Source organism: Mus musculus, chromosome 13, assembly GCF_000001635.26.
Source record: "Mus musculus strain C57BL/6J chromosome 13, GRCm38.p6 C57BL/6J".
NCBI classification, from domain to species: Eukaryota; Metazoa; Chordata; class Mammalia; order Rodentia; family Muridae; genus Mus; species Mus musculus.
Genome location: NC_000079.6, coordinates 16,887,447 through 16,910,725, shown reverse-complemented (window position 1 = coordinate 16,910,725; position 23,279 = coordinate 16,887,447). Strand labels below are relative to the sequence as shown.

Below are 23,279 nucleotides of genomic sequence, written 5' to 3'. Positions count from 1 at the left end.
CTGCTATTGTATCATCTTCATCTTCATCATTGTTATCATCATTGCCAAAGTAGTCGTCTATGTTGTTATTGTCATCCTGGCTTTTACCATACAGTCTATCTGAATTTTTTGGAATACTCCTTTAAAAATGTAATAACAGAAATAATCTTTGTGAATGAATCAATTAGATCTTAACTAGAACTTTAGTTAAAAATCTATTCTAATTGTTCTTCTGGCATTTTGCTCTGTCACTGATAAATTTTCCCAGCCCTCTCTCTTAACATCTTAGGTTAACACTCTCTAGTACATACATATGCCAGAAGAACTGAAGAACTTTTCCTTCATTTAAAAATAGATCAAAGGCAAACATATTTCAAGTAGACTTCCTACTACAGGGAAGACTCACACTGGAGAATGAGAGCAGAAACTGTAGCTTCACATTCATGCTCAGTGAGCGAAGCTTTCTCCTCTCCAGCGTTCTATGTTCTTCTTCCTACTGTTACAAAGGCTAACATCAGGTGGAAGGCATAGATTTAAGGCCTTTATTTTCATTAAGAAGAAACTGGGCTTATTACAAATTTTCCTTTCTTTCTTCCTCCTCATTCTCATTTTCATTTTTGAAGAGCAGCTCCAAAGTTGTGTATTTTATAATCTCATTTTCTTTCTATTTTAGATGTGTGTGTCAAATATATGTGAACTAAGAGAAGGATTGCCAGATGGGCTGTGTTAGTTCCTCATCATGACCATGGTACATTTTAGGTATCAACACAAATTTGTTTCCTGGTTTATAAACTTATTTCTAAATAATAACCAAAAATTCACTGATTATCTAGTTGTTTCCATATACTGAACATAAACAATGAATATTCGGTGACCCCCTTTCTAAAAAAGAAAAAACCCTACTATCAAATTATGCATTGACTAATGCATATAATGGAAACACTTATGGGAAACAGAGATAAGAAATACACAAAAAACCTTGAGCAGCAGGTAATTTTTTTTATCTCAGGTTTATTACAAGTAGATATGCTTAAACTTATTATATAGCCAGACAGAGGAAAAAAAAAACATTTCAAAGCAAAAAGAAAATTACCTAAGAAAAATTGTCCATAGTAGTAAAGCAAATAGATATCATTAGTATCCAAATAGAAAAATGTGTATCAATTCTCTCTCTCTCTCTCTCTCTCTCTCTCTCTCTCTCTCTCTCTGTGTGTGTGTGTGTGTGTGTGTGTGTGTGAAGAAATATGAGGTCTGGAGAAAAGCATCAGCATAGGATGAGATGGAAGAGGTAGGTTTCTTAATCTTTAATCTTCCAGCGGTGTTTCTGAACAATGTAGGAAGCAGGCCACTGACACACCATACTGGATGATACATGACATGGATTAGTTGGAATAAATCTCAAATTTTTGCTTGACCCTATGTCTTGGTTCAGTTTGTAGTACATAAGAACATGCTGCCAATTGCAATCTAAAACGAACATTTGGCTCACAATCTTAGGGCCTGGTAGATTCAATGCCAAGGTGCTTGTCTTAGTCAGGGTTTCTATTCCTGCATAAACATCATGACCAGAAAGCAAGTTGGGGAGGAAAGGGTTTATTCAGCTTACACTTCCATAGTGCTGTTCATCACCAAAGGAAGTCAGGACTGGAACTCAAGCAGGCCAGGAAGCAGGAGCTGATGCAGAGGCCATGGAGGGATGTTCTTTACTGGCTTGCTTCCCCTGGCTTGCTCAGCCTTCTCTCCTATAGAACCCAAGACTACCAGCCCAGGGATGGTCCCACCCACAAGGGGCCCTTTTGCCTTGATCACTAATTGAGAAAATGCCCCACAGCTGGATCTCATGGAGGCACTTCCCCAACTGAAACTCCTTTCTCTGTGATATCTCCAGCCTGTGTCAAGTTGACACACAAAACCAGCCAGTACTTATGAAGTGGTCACTGGGTAGGAAAGGCGGCAAAGGGAGAACAAGAAAGGGGAGGATCACTTGCATCCTGCAGAAACTTCACTTATCCATTCTTCCACACACTCAGTTATGCTTCAGTGTGAAATGGGCACGGCTCACACCACTGCCTTCTCGGAGGCTGGCCTAGTCATCAGGGAGATGGCATTATTTCACATAGTCTTTCAGGAACCCAGAATCCTTCACTCCCAAACCGCTGATATGTGCTCTTGAGGATACTTTAAAGGGAGGAACAGATGTTAAAAGTTGCATATGAGGCCTGGAGTTTGGGACCAAGTCTGCAAGGGAGCAAGTCTGCAAGTGGTGCATAAAACTTCTGCTTGCCTTCCATTGCATAGAATTTGTATTCATGACACAACCAGGGAAATGTGGTCTGTCTTTGTGCCTGGAAGGAACGTAAACTGTTTGAGGTGGGCATAGGTTAGCAAGTCTGACTCATCATAGTACTCTGGTCATGCGGCAGTCAACACTGAGGAGTCCTTAAACCCAGGAGCTGCCTTCTTGTCCTGTTGGCAACCTTGCTGCCTGTGCTCAGCATTCATTTGAAAACTTTTAATTTGCATACTTATAATCTGTGATTGTCTGTGGCTTGAGTGAAGAAAACTTTTGGGGCTTCAGGCTTTCCATGGAAATATAAAACTGAGTTCAGAGTGAATGGTAAAGTCTAGAAATGCCACTCCCTGCCTAACCCTTTACCATATCCATTCTATGAAAAAAAGAAAGAAAGAAAGAAAGAAGGAAGGAAAGAAAGAAAGAAAGAGAGAGAGAAAAAAGGAAAAGAGAAAGAGAAAGGAAACAGGAACTTGACTCCTTTAAAATCATAAAACTTCACATAAAGAAGGCAAATGGGAGCAGAGGCTGTGTGTGCTCTCGGCAAACCTCTCCTTCAGCTATGACTGCCGACTTCACTCAGCCCGTATGTAGTTTATTCAGGTCAGCCAGGTGCTGGTCTACACACACGGCTTTCCAGGGCTGTGATTCACACAAGCACTTGTATTCCTGGCTAGAACCTCCAACAAATTTTAGACACACATAATAACTCTTCTTCCAATTTTAGTGTTTTAAAGAGAGATCTATGTGCCTGTAGCACTGCTCTAAGTAGGAAAACTAAATCACCACAGTTTCACATATGTACACATATAAATTTATTTTGTAGTACATAGATCATGGAGATTACTTCCCCACATCTTCTGTTTTATTAAGTGCTTACAGACAATGTAATTACAAGGGGGACTCAAACTCAAAATGTGAAATCGTGATAAACACAGAACACTATGTTTGTAAGTCCTCCAGTTGCACGGCTCACTGTCTCTAAGTTTTAAATGTCCTTACTAAGCCACACCTTCATAGTTTACTTATATTAAAAATAACAGCTGGCTTTTAAATTAATTTGAAAATGAATATAATCTATACCGGTTACATATGCAAGAAGTGAAGTAATTCCTGGCACCCTTCAACTGATACCCTATCTTCCAGTTTAGGGCAAAGCATTTAACATTCAGAAAAATTACACATAAGATAGTATTTTTATGTCTTTTCCCTGGGAGCAGAGGAACAGGCAGTACATGTATGCTGTACACCTGTAAACCTAGTGTTATAGTAGGTACCTAGGGAATAAACACACCACTAGAAAGAAATCTGGACAATGAGTCAGGCTGAGAACAGCTGGTGGAGAAATCAGACTGAGAATGGGAGCAATCTGTGGAAGGAATTTGAATTCACTATAAACATTTTGCAAGCCTTAGGTGAAGAAGTTAGAACTCTGAGCCTTGAAGCAAGCTGAGGCTGGTTTCAGGCTAAAGAGAAAGTCTCTGAAACCACAAAGCTTATTAAAGAGCTGCCATTTAAACATTGCATGGAGACTGTTACTTCTTTTTTTTTTTTTAATTAGGCATTTTTTTCATTTACATTTCAAATGCTATCCCAAAAGTCCCCCAGACCCTCCCCCCCCACTCCCCTACTCACCCACTCCCACTTCTTAGCCCTGGCGTTCCCCCGTACTGAAGCATATAAAGTTTCCAAGACCAAGGGGTCTCTCTTCCCAATGATGGCCGACTAGACCATCTTCTGATACATATGCAGCTAGAGACACTAGCTCTGGGGGGTACTAATTAGTTCATATTGTTGTTCCACCTATGGGGTTGCAGACCCCTTCAGCTCCTTGGGTACTTTCTCTAGCTCCTCCATTGGGGGCCCTGTGATCCATCCAATAGCTGACTGTGAGCATCCACCTCTGTGTTTGCCAGGCCCCGGCATAGAACGTGCCTGATCTTGTCTGATCTCGGATTGGGCCTGGTTAGTACTTGGATGGGAGACTGTAACTTCTGAATCACCTACTATGTGTCAGTCTTCACGAAATTTGCCCTTGCTCTCTGCTGTGATAACTCCTTGGATGATCTGTATATTTTCTGGAAATGGCCTCGCTAGGGATATGAGAGGCATATCTTTGAATATTAATCCCTTTGTAGGAAAAGCAGGAAAGAACCTTCACCTACCTATGAAAATGATCCAAGCCTGCTACTGTAATGGATAGCAACATGACCACAAAAATAAGCATGATTCTGGATTGTAAAATGAGATGTGAATTTACATGACAATATTCAAATTGCCTGCATTTTCTTTTTGAGGTATTTGTGTGTGTGTGTGTGTGTGTGTGTGTGTGTGTGTATGTATGTTCTCTGTATATTGCCTTTTTTATTGTTTTTTTTGTTGTTGTTGTTGTTGTTAAGTTGAACCAAAAGGAGTTGCTTGTCCAACAAAGGCACAATGAGCTGAGGTCACAGGCAGAAAGGAGGGCTGAGCAGGGAAAAAGCCCTGGAAAGAGAAACACAAAGTAAGGGTGGAGCAGACTCTCAGCCTGGGCCAGAGAAAAACCCACCAGTGCGAACCGGGACGGATCAAATGCGAGTGGGCAGAAGGTGCAATCCTTGCTCAAAACACTCTGGGCGAAGAAACACTGCTGAGGCCAGGCTCCTGTTGGAGCATCCGAGCCTCCAGTAAGGAAGAGAATGCTAAGTGGTGCAGCAAGATGGATGCGGTGAAGGGGCTGCTTAGAGCTAAAGCACACTGACTCTGACCTTTAGATACCCAAGTATCTTTATCTGATCATCACGTTCAGTCGGATTCTGATTTCGGACTTCCATCCCATTTGTAATCAACTGAGAGTCAAAAGCTCTTAATTCTTTGGAGAGGTTGGACAGCAGAGGTTTGGATCAGTTTCTGGTCTTGCCCTGCTTTCCTGAGCTTGGGCCTTAGCTTCCTCTTGTCTGTGGCTCAGAGATTTGATCTGCAACTATTCTGTCTGCCCTCTTATTAGTCTTTCCTGTAAAATTCCCTCTGGTCAGGAGGAAGGCTGGAAAAGAGAAACAAACATCGCCAGGACTTGAACTTGACAAGAGCAACAACAAAACTGCCCCCAGCCATGGAAACCATCCCACCACAGAAGGGTTGGCACTTGCTTGTCAGGTGTTCTCCTGATATTACCAGCACATAAGTGGCCTAGTCTGTCAGGCACCAGCGGCTTGAAAACCAATCTTGTCTTCTAGCCTAAGCACCATGCTGACATTGATTAAAAGGCCATTTTGAAATGTTCGCCTGGTTTCTGAGGTGGAATGTGCACTGTGTCTACTCTCAACCCTTTGGAGTTTAAGTCCAAACATTGCCTGTTCTGGGAGAACTCCAGAATAGAAATGAAACAGATAACTGGACGAAGAGAGAGGAGAAGAACAGTGAGTTGCAGCTACAACGCATGGCTTGCTTTGTGCCTGCAGAAGAGCTCCTGCTCATGGTCCAAGAGTAGAACGACATGGCCCAGGGCCACTAGTTTTTGTTATTCGGTCAGAGAGAGGGACTGAGTGCTACGGAATGACTGGGACTGCAAGACTGGAGAGGTTGGGGGTTCTTTGAGTATCCCTAAGACCAACTTTTAATTTCTTCCAAAACTTGGTTAATTCAATTTCCCTTTTAATAGCTCCCCAGTAAAGAAGGACAAAAAAGAAGACATTATAGAGAAAGTGCATGACAGAGAGAGAGAGAGAGAGAGAGAGAGATTTAATTTCAAAGCACTCTCTAATCTGTCTCTTAAATGGTTATCTCTTTCTCCTGTTATGTTTAAATTCTAAACTGTGCTTGACTCTTTTAGCAAAATAAAACAAACAAATAAAACACGAGTATCTTAAGGACACAAGGTGGACTGGGGAAAAACACAGAAGAGAAATAGTTCAGACATTTTCAGTTTTAACAGAGTGCATGGCTATGTTGCTTCTGACAGTGAGTTTATGTGATGTGAGCTGGAAATGTGTGTTGAAGGCCTGCAGGCATGTGCTTGGCTGCACAGTGTACCTTGCTGCACTGAAAAGAGTGAGGAGGGAGGATGCTCTTGTCTCGTGCCATAGTTTAGGAAAATGGTCCTAGGTTTCCGTGTTTAGGATAATGATGGTTGCAGGTTTGCTGTCTATATTTGCATTATGTTGAGGTATGTTCCACCTAGTCCTGGTTTCCTCAAGACTTTTTATAAGGGAGGTGTATTCATGTCTATGTAATTATCAACATGATTGACTGGGAGATTTCTGCCTTTAAGCCTGTTAATATGGCATATTGCATGTATTGATTTATACATATATGCTGAAACAAATTTATATCCTTGAGGTAAAAACAATGTGATCATAATGTATGTTGTTCTTGAGGGAATCTTGAATTCAGATATCTTTTTAAAGACATCTATGCTCTTCAGGGAGTTTTTGTTTGTTTGTTTGTTTGTATTTCTGCCATCCTTACTGCCACCTCTTCCTCCTCCTCCTCCTTAGCCATTTTCTACCCCTCATCCTTGTCCTCATATTTGTCCTTCTCCTCCCTTCTCCCTCTAGTATTAATTCTTTGTTTCTTATTTTTGACATCTTGACCATGATATGTCAAGGAGTGTTTCCTCTCTGATCCAGTCTATTTGGAGTTCTAATAGCTTCCTGTCATTAGATGTCTATTTATTTCTCTGGGTTTGGAAAATACTTGGCAGTAATTTGAGTAAAAGCTTGTCTATGCCCTTAGCTTTTATCTTAGTTCTTCTCTCCCATGGAATCTTAGATTCGGTCTCTTATATGTAACCTGTTCTTCTTGGAAATGATCTCCTTATGTATTTCTGTGAATGATATTGTTTTGACCTTTCCTCCACCATGGATATTCAATAGTTTGATCATGTTCGTTGATGATACTTCTTTCTCCAGTATTTATTTTATTGATTCTCTTTTTCTGGAATATGTGGTTATTTACTGCATCTATATTTCCTTGCAGAATTTTCTTCCATATTTCTAATTTTAAATTAAAATTTAACACTCTTTACACAAGTACTGTATTTACCCATTTCCACAACTCCTTCATCTTCCACTCCATCTATCTTTTCCTTCCTCTCAATTTCATTACTTCTTCATCTTTAATTAATATAAATATGCATGTGCATGTGTGTATGAATATATGTATGTATTATGCATACACACATACATAGAGAGAGAGCCAGAGCAAGAGTGAGGAGAGAGAGAAAGAGAGAGAGAGCACGCACACAGACATGCAGAGTCATTCATACATGTTTAGGGATGACCATTTAGGATAGGAAAAATTATCAGGGCCTCATCCCTGGATGAATCTTATTCTCCCTGTCTCAGCAGTCATTGCTTGCCTACAGCTCTTTATCTAGTGGTGGGATGTTGTGAACTTCTCCTTATCTGCATTGTCATGCCAATGAGTTTATCATTGTGCAGGTCTTGTTTGGGCAGCTTCCCTGTCCTTCAATAAAATCTAGAATACAAAACCTTGCAGCAGGTCTTCTGACTCCTTACAATCATCCCACCATCTCTTCTGTGATGTTCCTTGAGCCTTAGATGTAACAGTTGTGTTGAATATGTATTAACTGGGACCAAGAAACCGACAGTCACGTATTCTCTGGATTTCAATCACTCACAGGGCTATATAATAGCCCAGTGGTTCTCAACATTCCTTATTCTGTGGCCCTTTAGTATAGTTCCCCATGTTGTTGTGACACTCAACCATAAAATTATTTTGTTGCTATTTCATAAATATAATATGAATCATAATGTAAATATCAGATATACAAGATATCTGATATGAGACCCCAAAGAAATGCTATAATAACCTCTACTGTTTAAACAAAGAAAAAAGATTCTTTGATGGTGCGTGAGAGTTATACTTTTCAGTAGGTGGAAGGTTCTTAAATTTTTTTTTTAATTTCTCCTCAAAAGTCTTGATTCTTTTACCTCCTTTGATAATTTTCTAGTTTATATCTTGAGTTAATTTAGCAACTTTCCCATGTCTTGTATCAAATATTTTTTCTATTTATTTGATTCTGCTAGTTGGTCTTTGAACCTTTTCAACAGTCTTTTAAACTCTGTTTCAGGCAACTTAGCTATCTCATAATCTCTGTTTGCCAGTGTTGTGAGGCTGTCTGTCAACTCATGATGATGTAATAATGGTGGTATGTCTCGTGTGTGTGTGTGTGTGTGTGTGTGTGCATGTGTGATATATTTTCTGATTCTGACTGAATCTAACCAACTTCTGGTTTGGGACCTTTTCACCTTTTCCAACTATTTTTGTTTTTTCTGTTTTATGTGAGTTTTACTGGTTGGTTTTCTTTGCTTGTATTTGTATATAGGAAGAAAGTTGACTACAATAATAGCCATGATGGTATGATAAACACAACAAAGTTAATAGAAGTGGAAGAGTCTCTCTATAAGACTATGACTGAAAATTAGAATATGCTTGTGTTTCCACAGTGTCAAAATTTATTAAGATAATAAATTCACTAGGTAGGATGGTTTCAAAGGCAACATTTTTTTCTGACAACCCTGCTTTTCTTGGCAGTCTGACCAAAGCAAACATGAATTATTTTATCTTAGTCTTCTTTTTTAATAAGAGTAAGTCTCACATAACACACCATATAGTAAGTATATCTCTATATATGTGTACGTGTATGTTGAATGGATACCAGGGGTAAAAGAGGTTGCACCAGAGTTGTAGGAGATTTCAGAAGTAGGATGATGGAAATACAGATAGTCTGTATTGACAAAATAAGGAGCCAAGGTTAGCTTCCCACTCTCTACAGACTGACACAGTGTCATGGTAGAGAGCAGCCAAGCAGAGATAAGCCTAAGGACCAGATAAAAGGGCAGGCGCGGGTTCAGAGAAGTACTGAGTGGGCAGATGGGCAGCAGATCCAAAGAGGTGAAAAGGAGGATAGGCAAATGACAGTTAAATAGGCCATGCCAGCAGCGGAGGCTGGGAGTTGAGCCTGTGCTCCTTGACAGACACAGCAGGTATAAGATGACAGGCCAGTGGAAGCCACTGTCACAGTAGTAGTGTGTGTAGAGTACTACAAGGGTATAGATGGAGTTATCCTCTTTCCTGTATCTCATGTGTCTGGTAAGTCCTTAGGTCTGGCTTCTCTGGTATGACTTTGATATGTCTACAGTCTTAATTCACCTTGATTAATTTCTATGGCCCCACCTTTTTCTACTCCATGGAATACATTATTTATCTGTCTATGCTGCAGGGGTATTGCTGAACAGATGGTGTTGTTTGTGGATCTAACCAAGTGCATAGTCATCCTCCGTCCTCGAAAAGGAGAAAGAGCTGCTTGTAAAATACAGCCTCGCAAGGAAAAGCCCCTCCGAAAAAGCAAGAATTTGCACAATATGGAGTGACAGTTCAGGGCACAGCTTGATCTTCTTGACTTGTGTTCCCTATAAACTTTTTAAAAGATTTAGGAATCTTTGTCTTATGTGTCTACATGTTTTGCCAGCATAAGGGGATGTGCACCACATGTGTGCCTGCAACCTGTAAAGTTTCAAAGAGGGCATCAGAACCCCTGAAACTGGAGTTCTGGGTGGTTGTGAGCCAGCCTGTGGGAGGAGAGAACTGAAACTGGGTCCTTTTTAAGAGCAACAAGGGCTTTTAACCATTGAGACATCTCTTCAGCCACATATACAGTCTTCCCTGAGTCTGTACACAGAAGTGCTAGGGTTTGTCAGTTTGGGAGATTCCATCTGGAGTTGCAGAGTCCTGCTGTCTACTATCACATGCTCTGAGGTTTCCTGAGAGTACAGCTCACAAAGTCCCAATTCAGTATTAATTCTTGTGAGACGGTACCCGACTGCTTCAGCTTCAGTGGCCACCAATACAGCTGTTTTCAATCACCCACCATTAGATCTCCAGTCTTGTTCTTGGGCCCTCTCAGTGCCACCTTTACCACCCATCTATGCCTATATGCTCCCACTCCTGGCTCCACATTCTGCCAGTGCTGCTCATGTTCCGCCAGTCCAAGTCTACAGTATTTTCCTTATCCCTTTATCCAACTAAGACTGATATAAGTACTGTGAATAGTACTGTAATAAGCATTGGGTTGAAGCTTTGTCTACTGTTCACTGGCTGATACTCTCTAAGGTCTATGGAGAAGGAAGAGGAAAAAAGGATACTTGTATTTGAAATGACCTCAACAGAATGTCAGAATGTTTTCTCTCTTTAAAAAAAAAAAATTGGATATTTGATTTATTTACATTGCAAATGTTACCCTCTTTCCCAGTTTCCCCCCTGGAAACACCCTATCCCACCCACCCTCGCCCTGCTTCTATGATGGTGCTCACCCACCCACCCACTCACTCCTACCTCCCTGCCCAGGCATTCTCCTACAGTGGGGCATCAAGCCTTCCCAGGACCAAGGGCCTCTACTCCCATTGATGTCCCACAAGGCCATCCTCTGCTACATTTGGAGGTGGAGCCATGGCCCCCTTCATGTGTACTCTTTGGCTGGTTCTTTAGTCTCTGGGAGCTTTGGGGGTACTGGTTGGTTGATATAGTTGTTCTTCCTATGGGTTACCAACCTCTTCACCTCTTTTAGTTCTTTAACTCTTCCACTGGGGACCCTGTGTTCAGTCCAATGGTTGGCTGCAAGCATTCAATCTGTATTTGTCAGGCTCTGGCAGAGCCTCACAGGAGACAGGTATATCAGGCTCCTGTCAGCAAGCATTTCTTGGCATCCACAATAGTATCTGGGTTTGATGTCTGTATATGGGATGGATCCCCAGGTGAGGCAGTCTCTGAATGGTCTTTCCTTCAGTTTCTGCTCCACACTTTGTCTCCATATTTCCTCCTGTTAGTATTTGGTCCCCCCTTCTAAGAAGGACCGAAGCATCCACACTTTGGTCTTCCTTCTTGAGCTTCATGTGGTCTGTGAGTTGTATATTGGGTATTCCTAGCTTTTAGGCTAATATCCACTTATCAATGAGTGCATACCATGTGTGTTCTTTTGTGACTAGGTTACCTCACTTAACATGATATTTTCTAGTTCCAACCATTTGCCTAAGAATTTCATGAATTCATTGTTTTTAATAGCTAAGTAGTACTCCATTGTATAAATGCCAGAATGCTTTCAAGTTCAGAATTTGGATTAGAGTATTAGTTATCTTATTTTGAGTGTTTTCAATATCTGAAGCATTCATAAAATGTTTGTTAGAAAAGTTGAAATCAATAAGAAAAGAAGATATAGAACTATAATAATAAGAATTTTTACCAACTGCTTCTTCTAAACCAAAACTAAAGTTTCCAATTCTGAAAGCCTCCAGCCTGCAGATATTTAAATGCTATGGGACTATAAAAAGTTCTCCTTAGCTCTTGACTCCTGGGTGACCAAATATGGTTCTTAACTTCAGACCATTGCTGTGTCCAGGCCTTCACCCTTCCTTGACCAGTTCTGGTCTCTATGTAGACACATAGAACATGCATTGAGCTTAACTGTTCGAAATAGAGCTCTGACTTCCCCAACAATGGTTTGTGCAACATCACCCATCCCATAAAACTTACAAGTGCACCATTTTAGTTTCCATAAGCAAGCACTCTTCCATAGCCCCTCGATTAAAAACAAGTACTCCCAACAGCTACCTAGCTATTCTCCCTCAGGCCACCACACTATTTCTTTTGGAAAGAGTTACTTTAAAATGCACAAATGCAAACTCAAAAGCTTCCAAAGGCTTCTCTGTACTAAGAACCCAGAAAGTCCCATCAGCAGTCTGTGGAATGCTCATCAGCAGGTCTTACTTCACTCCTGCTGTACTGTCTGTTTAGTAGTCACAATGTCTTTCTGGGGATCAACTTAACTGTATCTTAGTCACATACAAAATGACTGACATACATATTGCTGCTCTTGCCTCTGCTCAGAGTCTTTCAAATTACACAATTTCCTTCCTTTTCTTAGCTTAGTTTCTCTGACCACCCCATCAACCTGTTGTTTCCATTTGCCTTGCCTAGACTCATCTCTCTAGGTCAATGATTGGATGTTTTATATGTTGGAGACAAAGAATACCCTCTGTGTCACACAATGTAAGGCACAAATAGAAAGGGTGCACAAATGCTGGTTCAAACAGAGCTCTCAAAGCTCACTGGGGCAGGAAGGGCCACTTGATTTTTATTCTAACACAGTGAAGCATGACTTCCCTATCCACTGGGGTCTGACATCACACTCTTTCTTGGTTGCCTAATTTTAAAAGAATTGATGCAAAGGAAACAAAGGAAAGATGAAAGGAGTTGGTCACAAGGTCCCAGAATGCAGCATGACCTTTGTATAAACTAAAGTTTTACCAGGTGTGGTGAAAGTGGGGTTTAATACATTTGCAAGGTGAGGGGGATAAAGAGATTTATCTTTGAATTCTTTTTGCTAAATAAAAGTTAGCACTTGACAGAAAAATCTAATATTTAATGTCTTATGTATATTTGTTCAAATAGCAAATAAATACTAGTTATTGATCAGCTGCTCACAAAGACATTCACAAATATATTAATTCATTTCTCTGGAGGAACCCAGAGAATGTAGCATTCTTTTGTACTTTCCTTTACCAGAGATTCTGCTGGTCACATTTGCATAGTAATTTAATTTTCACAAATTCTTAGAGATGTCAACATTGTCTGAATTTTAGAATTGAGAAGATGTGACCTTTCTGAAGGTTAAATATACCTTTAACTCATAACTTCTAATAAGCTCTACAGTATGCCCAGGCCTACCTCACACCAGTCTATACTTTCTTGTCCACATTCACCTCTCCTCTCTAAAAGTTGCATATTCACTTTTGACAAATGGCCTATAACCCTTCAAATACAGTGACATACACAGTTTTCAGTGTCTGGTGAATAATTCTGCCTTCTCCTCTCTCCTATTCCATCTTTATAACCTAGGCACATTCCCTTTTCTTCATTGCTTATGGCTGCTGTAGTCTCAGAGGAATGATAGCCTTCCTGGGCCACCCAGAAGTTGGATATAGGAGAGCAGGTTAGGTCAGAGAGAGCAAGCCTGGAAACAATTTGTGCTGGAAGACTTACAGATAGGTTTGTTTCTTAGAATTTTTTGGAAGGTTGTCATGTGAAACCTTAAATATACTTCCCCATAGAAACAATATTATTAGTGATAGATAGGGTCTGGGGGGCAAGGAGAAACCTTGTACAATGCAAATGTCCAAATAAGATATTACTAGATAATTTTTGAATTCCTAGAATTCACATGGATTCTGGAGGAAAGCTGTTTCTGTTCCAAATGTGGAAATCAAGAACATATTCTTTACCTCCAGTTTTTATTTCTCTGTATATGAAAGTATCCCTACTGTACACTCTTAATTCAGCTCACTGGCAACACAGCTCATTGTATATTTCCAGGTCATGGGGCCAGTGAAGGAATGAATCTTGCATGACTCTCCTGTTATCAAGAAGGGATAGTGAGAGACTCTGGAACCTGTTGTGTATGGGTACTCTGGTAGGACTGTGGTCAAGGTACATATAGAAGTCACTCTGGTTTCAGGGGAACAACAACTGTTGAACTTGGCACTTTGTAGTGAGAAGTCAGAAAAGTTAAACAGTATGAGCAATACGAAGATATTTATCATATCTCCTTAAAAGAATCCCCACGTGCAGAGATGTGGATGTCTCTAAGTATATCCTGCTATCTATGGCAAAACAGACTTAAGAGAAGTTTTAAGAAATGTTATTAGGTAAATATTAATATTACTATTATTCCTTACATGGAAAGTAAATGCTGACTTACTTCTATAACTCTTCCTTGGAGAAGGCAGCTGGCTTTTTGCTTTGCCATTTTAACTTGTACTGGGACATGAACTACCCAATTTCCCAGATCCCCTGTTTTATGCTGCTAGACTACATTGTGTTGTATTTTTAAAACTGAAATCATCTTCACAAAACATTTGCAAGTTGGGAGAAACATTAAGAATAATTATGAATATTTCTCTAGAACATTTCTTTTCCAGGATGTTGCTCATGCTCCTCATTAATAAAAAGTCACCTGATATGAGGTCAGGTGCTTCTTGTTTCTGGCCTGAAAGAGTCCATATGAGACAAGGGTCTGAAGCATCCCAGCTGGACAGTACTGGAGGCAGCATCTGGAGTTCTGAATTCTCTTCTCCCACAAATATTGCAAAGAGTTTTTCATTGGGTGAAGGACAGTGGCAAACACCACTAATAACTCCGTTAAGCAAGACTCCACCCTTTCCTATTATTGGCAATTGAACCACTGTTTCTCAGTGTTGTTTTACTATGAGATGATAAAACTGCCTACTGTGAAGGACTAAAACTTTTATTACCTAGTGCCTTCTATGTGCATGAATTTTCTTTTGTGGTGTAGAATTTTTCTTGGTTTTTTGTTTTGTTTTGCTTGTTTCTTGTTTTGCTTTGTTGTTTATCTTAATTGTTGTTTTTTAATTTTCTGGGAAAGATGAAATATAATTTAGGGAATTCAATAAAATTGAGATTCATAGATACGCTTCTATGGCTAAAACAGAGAAATGAGGAATTCACCATAGTAATCTTGAGCTGGCATATGAATGGTTGGATCCATACTTTGCAGGTTTTAAACTAAGTGTTAGTATGGGTAAGAAATTTTAAAGGACATATGCATCTTAGTTAGGGTTTCCATTGCTGTGAAGAGACACCATGACCAAGACAACTCGTATAAAGAACACCATTTAATTAGGGCTGGCTTACAGATTCAGAGGTCCAGTCCACCACCACATTATAGGTAGTGTGATGGTTTGTATATCCTTGGACCATGGAGTGGCACCATCTAAAGGTGTGGCCTTGTTGAAATAGGTGTGACCTGGTTGGAATGGGTGTGTCACTGTGGATGTGGGTATAAGATCCTCACACTAGTTGCCTGGAAGTCAGTCTTCCACTAGCAGCCTTTGGATGAAGACATAGAACCCTCAGCTCTTCCTGCGCCATGCCTGCCTGGATACTGCCATGCTCCCACCTTGATGATAATTGACTGAACCTCTGAACCTGTAAGCCAGCCCCAATTAAATGTTGTTTGTTTTATAAGACTTGCCTTGGTCATGGTGTCTGTTCATAGCAGTAAATCCCTGACTAATACAGGTGGTCATATTTGCTAGGAAGAATATAGGAGGATACATTTTTGCATCTAATACAGAATCAGCAAGGTTGGTGGATTTACCACCAGAAGTGTTCAAAAGCATGTTAGTGGGCCATTTCATAGAGACTTTATCGTAGTTAGTAAATGAAATACTTCAATTAGATGGTACAGTAGGCCACATTAGCCAGATTAGAAGATTTTGGTTAAAAGATTATTGAAAAAACTGATATGTTTATTAAAGATACCTTGGAATTTTTTCTATAAAAATAGAGATTTAATGCCTAGCTCAGGGACAAAGATAAATCATATGTGGTATGAGCACACAGTACATGGATCTTAATTTTGGCACCAAGATTAAATAGCAATAGATATATTTTGGAATATATCTCTGGATTAAATAGCTTTAGCAATAGAGACATATTGGAATCCAGACTGGAATGTATCAGTAAGCAAGCACAAGAATAACCAAGGATTTGAAGTTATGAAATAGTTCTAAAGAGCATTAATTGTCTTAAGATGGAAAGATCAAAGAAATTGAGTTATTTATTACAGGGAAGGCTATTCAGGCATAGACGGATGGATACCCAGGCAGAGTGAGCATGTGGCAAGCACTCTGAGTTGTCTAGTGCTGGGATGAGATGATGGAACGTATTTTATACTGTCTAGAATGACAGCCATTAGCCACATGTGGCTTTCAAAACCTAGAAATGTGCTAGTCCATCTAAGGAATTCGATCCTATTTAACCTAATTTGGTGTTAACCTAAAAATTCATTCACAAGTGAAAGGTAGCATGGTTGAAAATACTGACTGCTCCTTAATCTTGTGGGCAGCTCTGGACTTTGGTCTCATCTTTTTTAGATTTATCCAAACTGTGAAAGCAAATGGGTAGTATGAAACCCTAGTGTCCACTTTGCAGAATATACAGTTAGTTTATTTGTTTTAGCTTCCTACTCATATCACTAATTCAGTGCCTAATGTGCTCAAACTTCTCATCAAATGGCATCTGTTAAAAGTTATATCCATATGTCTTACACGTTTAATTATTGATTACAGAAATTAATTCTGGCTGATGTCCTCATTCTCCAACAACAACTACTTCTCTTTCCAGGTTTCCAGAATACATTTCAATATAGAACATACCTTTGATGCCCACCATAGATTTGTGTGCTATGATAAGGGAAATACTTACATTGTCTTATATATTTTTATTTACCTTCATAAATTAAAAAAATGTAAATATGTAAAATGTAAATTAAAAAATAAGAAACAAAGTCTAGTCCTAAATACTAGGACCTAGTCTCATGTTAGTCTTCACAGATTGATTATGGAGCCCTTGTATACAAGGTAGGTGTGGAGCTAGAAGCTGTAATTGTTAGAGTTTAGTGCCATTAAAGAAAAACCTCAAACCCCATACAGCACAAGTAAGAAAATTCCCCTCTGGTGCTCCAGCTTGTAACACTCCAAATTAATTTGGGAGAATAAAGCCTGAACTTTGAGCACCATCAAAAGGATCATCCTTTAAAAATGTTCACCCAGGGAAGTTTGTTCCCAGATGTAGTCACTAAGCTGTACAGAACCCATCACAGCTGTGGTAGAGCAGTGACGGGGGAACTTGACCTCTCAAGCTAGCACAACTTTTTCATGTTGTTTTGCAGACATGCGAATATGAAGAGCTTCAAGATCAAGAACCACAGTTCTACATGGCAACTGAGATAAATTATTACATGCTAGGATTTGATTTTCTATAAGGAACCTCTATGAAGCCATTGTAAGAAGTTGAGAAGGAAGCCAGACAGTGGTGGTATATGCCTTTAGTGCCAGGCAGAGGTAGGAAGATCTCCGTGAGCTATAGATTAGTTATGTGTACAGAGTGAGTTCCAGGACAACCATGGCTACACAGAGAAACACTATCTCAAAAAGCAAAAATAAATAAATGAATGAATAAATGAATAAATAAAACTGAGAATTTGAAGCCTAACTTGAAATAGAGGCATCAGGAAAGTGTTTCAGAACTATGGAACGTTATCTAATTAAAGCTAGAGATACTATATGAAACCAGTCCAAAAGAAAGGAATATTGTGTCTAAGATATGCAGTCTTTCTTCCACTGGATGGTTTTAGCTCCCTTGTCGAAGATCAAGTGACCATAGGATCAAGTTAACGATCTAAACAGTCCCATATCCCCTAAAGAAATAGAAGCAGTCATTAATAGTCTCCCAGCCAGAAAAAGCCCGGGACCAGATGGGTTTAGTGCAGAGTTCTACCAGACCTTCAAAAAAGATCTAATTCCAGTTCTTCACAAACTATTCCACAAAATAGAAGCAGAAGGAACTCTACCCAACTCATTCTATGAAGCCACAATTACTCTGATACCTAAACCACAGAAAGATCCAACAAAGGTAGAGAACTTCAGACCAATTTCCCTTATGAATATTGATGCAAAAATACTCAATAAAATTCTCGCTAACCGAATCCAAGAACACATTAAAACAATCATCCATCCTGACCAAATAGGTTTTATTCCAGGGATGCAGGGATGGTTTAATATACGGAAATCCATCAACGTAATCCATTATATAAACAAACTCAAAGACAAAAACCACATGATCATCTCCTTAGATGTGAAAAAAGCATTCGACAAGATCCAACACCCATTCATGATAAAAGAATTGGAAAGATCAGGAATTCAAGGCCCATACCTAACCATGATAAAAGCAATCTACAGCAAACCAGTAGCCAACATCAAAGTAAATGGTGAGAAGCTGGAAGCAATCCCACTACAATCAGGGACTAGACAAGGCTGTCCACTCTCCCCATACCTATTCAACATTTTACTTGAAGACTAGCCAGAACAATTCGACAACAAAAGGAGATCAAGGGGATACAAATTGGAAAAGAGGAAGTCAAAATATCACTTTTTTGCAGATGATATGATAGTATATATAAGTGACCCTAAAAATTCCACCAGAAAACTCCTAAACCTGATAAACAGCTTCAATGAAGTAGCTGGATATAAAATTAACTCAAACAAGTCAATGGCCTTTCTCTACACAAAGAATAAACAGGCTGAGAAAGAAATTAGGGAAACAACACCCTTCTCAATAGTCACAAATAATATAAAATATCTTGGCGTGACCCTAACTAAGGAAGTGAAAAATCTGTATGATTAAAAACTTCAAGTCTCTGAAGAAAGAAATTAAAGAAGATCTCAGAAGATGGAAAGATCTCCCATGCTCATGGATTGGCAGGATCAACCTTGTAAAACTGGCTATCTTGCCAAAAGCAATCTACAGATTCAATGCAATCCCCATCAAAATTCCAACTCAATTCTTCAACGAATTAGAAAGGGCAATCGGCAGATTCATCTGGAATATCAAAAAATGGAGGATAGCAAAAACTCTTCTCAAGGATAAAAGAACCTCTGGTGGAATCACCATGCCTGACCTAAAGCTTTACTACAGAGCAATTGTGATAAAAACTGCATGGTACTGGTATACTGACAGATAAGTAGACCAATGGAATAGAATTGAAGACCCAGAAATGGCCATTTCTTTTATACCATTCTGGGCTACAACTAGTAACTCTATCATTTGCAAAGTAAATTATTGAAGATAGTAATTCTAGTTTGGCACCCCTCAATTTATTCTCATGGCTCTTGGCTTTTTTTTTTTGTTGTTGTTATTTGAAACTCTATTGTTATATGCACTTTTATGATTATTATGTTATTACTGCCATATCTACCACTTTATCATTATAAAGTATCTCTTTAAACTCTTATAACTTTTATTTCTCACAAATATACTTTATAGCCACTTTATTTGTATCAGTTGGCTTTTACATGGTGCAACATATTTTGGTCTTTCATTTTATGCTACTTATTAAATTCAAAATGTGTTTTTATAGGGCAGCATTTTTTTTATTGTTTGTGATAACCTCTCAGTTTTAGCTGTCAGAGGACAACCTACAAGAGTCAATTCTCTTGTATGTTTTGGGTTCCTGGCATCCAGATCAGGTTTGTTAACCTTGAAAACAAATGCTTTTATCTCCTGGGCCATCTCACTTTCCTGTTTTAGTACATTTAAAACACTCTGCTTCTTCTGCTTTTCTTGGTTTTTGATAAAAACTGACACCAGTCAAGTTGTTTATTCCTCCCTGGATAAATGCTGCTTTTTACTCCATTGCCTTCAAAGCCATCCTTTGCTTTCAAATGTTAACTATGAGTCCTCTCAGAATTGATTTCTTTAGATTGATCGCATTTTAAGTTTATTTACTTGTTATAACAGTACACTTACATTTTTCACCAAATTTCAGGAACTTTTCAACCATAACTTTTTAAGATCCACTCTCCCTCTCTTCATCTTCTGGTACTCCAATGATGTGGTATGCTAGTTTTCTCCCTGACTTCACAGGAGGGAACATACATTTAATACTGTGAATCTGATTTTTAAAACATGATCAAAAACCAGACAAGTAAAAATGACCTGGCTAAGGAAATCATATAAATGGGAAATTATTGTCTTGTTTGCCTAAGTTGTGATGGTGTCAAACAACCTTCAAAATATCTATATTTATATTGATAGGCATATTCTACTCTAGCTGTAATTGGAGAAGGCTGTCTTTGAGGTAAACAGTGGTAAATGCAGAAATTCATGGTTCTTCTAAATGCTGACAAAATGTGACAGTAGAATGCTTATCCCTGCACAAGACAGTTCTACCTTCTCCTAAAACTGAAGGAACAGCATGCAAAAGGAGGTGGAAACAATGGAAGAGCTCAAAGAAAGGAAGAAGGGCTACAAATGCCTCGCGTGGGCAGGACACAGCCACTGTGGTCAGTGTTTGAAAGCAGCTGTGATTACCTGTAAGGGTTCTACCTGCACAAGACTGGCTCTATAAACCCCCAGCTGTCGATCAGGGAGAGGGACACGCCAGATTCTGGGAGAAGGATTCAGTGGCCTTCGTGTGTCCACATTGATCAACCTGTTGGGTTCTGATGGACAGTTCCAAACCCATGAGCACAAAGCTGACCCTGGTTAAACAAAGTGGCCCATAAAATAAAACAAGAAGACATGTATATAGAAAGGTGTTTGTAGGGAGGGAACAGAGCTGACATAGTGGGAAGAAAAAGAACAAAGGTCATGTGAAAATAATCAGAATGCCTTGCACATTTGCATGAAACTGTTAAGAACAAATTTAATTTATAAAACTAAAACAAATAGCTTTGTTGTTGTTATCCTAGATACTCACAAATCTCCTTTAGACTTTGTTCAGCCATTTCTCTCTATCATTATATTCATAGATTTGATTGATTTCTCCTACGATTTTCTATCTTCATTACTCTTTACCTTTTGGCTTGTCCATTGCTTATGTATTTATATTTATTTGATATAGGTATAGATATAGATATAGATATAGAGATAGAGATATAGAGATATAGAGACATAGAGACATAGAGACATATAGAGATAGAGATAGAGATACTTGTTTGAGAAATACATCTATAGTACTAAGTTTACCTATATTTAAAAATATATATGAGTACTATATTTACATCATTGTCATCCCTACATTATCCCTTTTCCAACTTCTCCTGTGTCCCCTATTTATTCGCTGCTAAGTTCAGAACTTCTCCTTTTTATAGTAAAAAAACAAAAAACTATATGCATATACACATACGCATGTGTAAATACCACCTTCTGAGTTTACTTAGCATTGCCCACTGTTCATGGCTGACTATTTGAGATTAGATTTTTCTATTAGAGGAATTATCATAAAGAAAACGTATTCTCCCTCAATTAGCCATTAATTGTTCTGCATTAGTACTGGGGACTTGTGAGATCTCCCCCCCCCCCCGTTCCCCTATCCAACATTGTAATGTCATCTGATTTTGTCATAGGGCATATCTGGTTTAGCTGACAATATTGTTAAGAGTTCATGGGTGCAACTCTCTATCATGCATAGACGGCACTATCATGTAACAGACATTTTGATCCTTTGCCTCTCTTCCATGATGTTCTCTGACAAAGTTTTCTGTAGAGGTGTCAGTTGGCGAGGGGCACCCCACTGTTAATTGTTCTCCTCATTTTGAGCATTTGTGGACTTTTGCTATGGTCTCCACCTGCTGTAAAAAGAAGCTTCTTTGATGAGAAAGCAATGCTTACTATAAATATAAGGGTAGGTATTTAGGATGTATTTGGGAATTATACTGGTTGAGAGAATTTTCAGTTGTATATCTATGTATTCTCTGATCAGGTCAACAAGTATAGTTCACTAGATTTATAGTATCAGGTGTGATTCCTTCATTTTAGGTGAGCCATGAGTGCAAATTGGCTGTTGGTTACTGCCAAGACACTTGCCACTGTTGCACCCTTGGGGATATCTGGACAGGCTGGTAACTGCTTTATTTCACTGGCTTTACAGTTAGATAAAACTTTTAATTACTTTTCTTCATTGATCCAGCTCAAGTCTTTGAAGTCATGTTTACAAAATACATAGAGTATTCAACAATGAAGTCTTATCTTCTATTTCTGGGAGGCAACCAAAGGCAATGGAAATAGCCTGTGTACGTATATGTGTGTGTGTGTGTGTGTGTGTGTGTGTGTGTGTGTGTGTGTGTATGTATGTATATGTATATATATTTGAATTCTCCTGGAGACTCCTGTCCAATAACCTGAAGAGAGAGTTCTCATGGTTTTTTTTTGCTAGATAGTCTATTGCTCTTTGGAAGGGCATTTCATACTCAAATGGCATAACTTCATGTGACTTATGTCATATATATGCCATAAATTTTAAGTAAGCATTATATAGCATTTTCCAGTGGATTTTAAAATAATCTTTATTGTCCTTGATCCTGCTTCCTACCTTCACCCTTAATACTACAACATCAAAACAGAAAACATTAAATTTCTGAAGAGATTGAACACTAGAAGATGGAAGGAAAGGTATTGCATGTTCATAGATTAGCAGAACTAATACTTTGATGATGACCATCCTACCAAACACAATTTACAGAATCAAATGAATTCTAGTCAAAATTTCTGCAACATTGTTCAGATAAATAGAAAAAATAGACAAGCCCCTTCCGCTCCACTCGAGCCCCGGGCTACCTTGCCAGCAGAGTCTTGCCCAACACCCGCAAGGGCCCACACAGGACTCCCCACGGGATCCTAAGACCTCTGGTGAGTGGAACACAGCGCCTGCCCCAATCCAATCGCATGGAACCTGAGACTGCGGTACATGGGGAAGCAGGCTACCCGGGCCAAATCTGGGGCACAAGCCCCTTCCGCTCCACTCGAGCCCCGGGCTACCTTGCCAGCAGAGTCCCCTGACACCCGCAAGGGCCCACACAGGATTCCACACGGGATCCTAAGACCTCTAGTGAGTGGAACACAACTTCTGCCAGGAGTCTGGTTCGAACACCAGATATCTGGGTACCTTCCCTGCAAGAAGAGAGCTTGCCTGCAGAGAATACTCTGCCCACTGAAACTAAGGAGAGTGCTACCCTCCAGGTCTGCTTATAGAGGCTAACAGAGTCACCTGAAGAACAAGCTCTTAACAGTGACAACTAAAACAGCTAGCTTCAGAGATTACCAGATGGCGAAAGGCAAACGTAAGAATCCTACTAACAGAAATCAAGACCACTCACCATCATCAGAACGCAGCACTCCCACCCCACCTAGTCCTGGGCACCCCAACACAACCGAAAATCTAGACACAGATTTAAAAACATTTCTCATGATGATGAGAGAGGACATCAAGAAGGACTTTCATAAGTCACTTAAAGAATTACAGGAGAGCACTGCTAAAGAGTTACAGGCCCTTAAAGAAAAGCAGGAAAACACAACCAAGCAGGTAGAAGTCCTTAAAGAAAAACAGGAAAACACATCCAAACAGGTGATGGAAATGAACAAAACCATACTA

General features: G+C 39.4%; 1 protein-coding gene across 2 annotated transcripts in view; it reads left to right on the top strand.

The window, feature by feature from the left end:
• Window positions 1-23,279, top strand: part of Sugct (succinyl-CoA glutarate-CoA transferase) — an 837,324-nt gene that overhangs the window by 784,070 nt on the left and 29,975 nt on the right. Inside the window, exon 14 of one of the 2 annotated variants that reach the window (XM_011244290.3) lies at window positions 17,019-17,222. The exons of the other annotated variant lie outside the window; for it this stretch is intronic. Within the exon in view, the coding sequence (XP_011242592.1) occupies window positions 17,019-17,032 (14 nt within the window). The 3' untranslated portion in view covers window positions 17,033-17,222. Of the gene's footprint in view, window positions 1-17,018; window positions 17,223-23,279 lie in introns of those variants that run through there. 2 annotated transcript variants of the gene reach the window in all.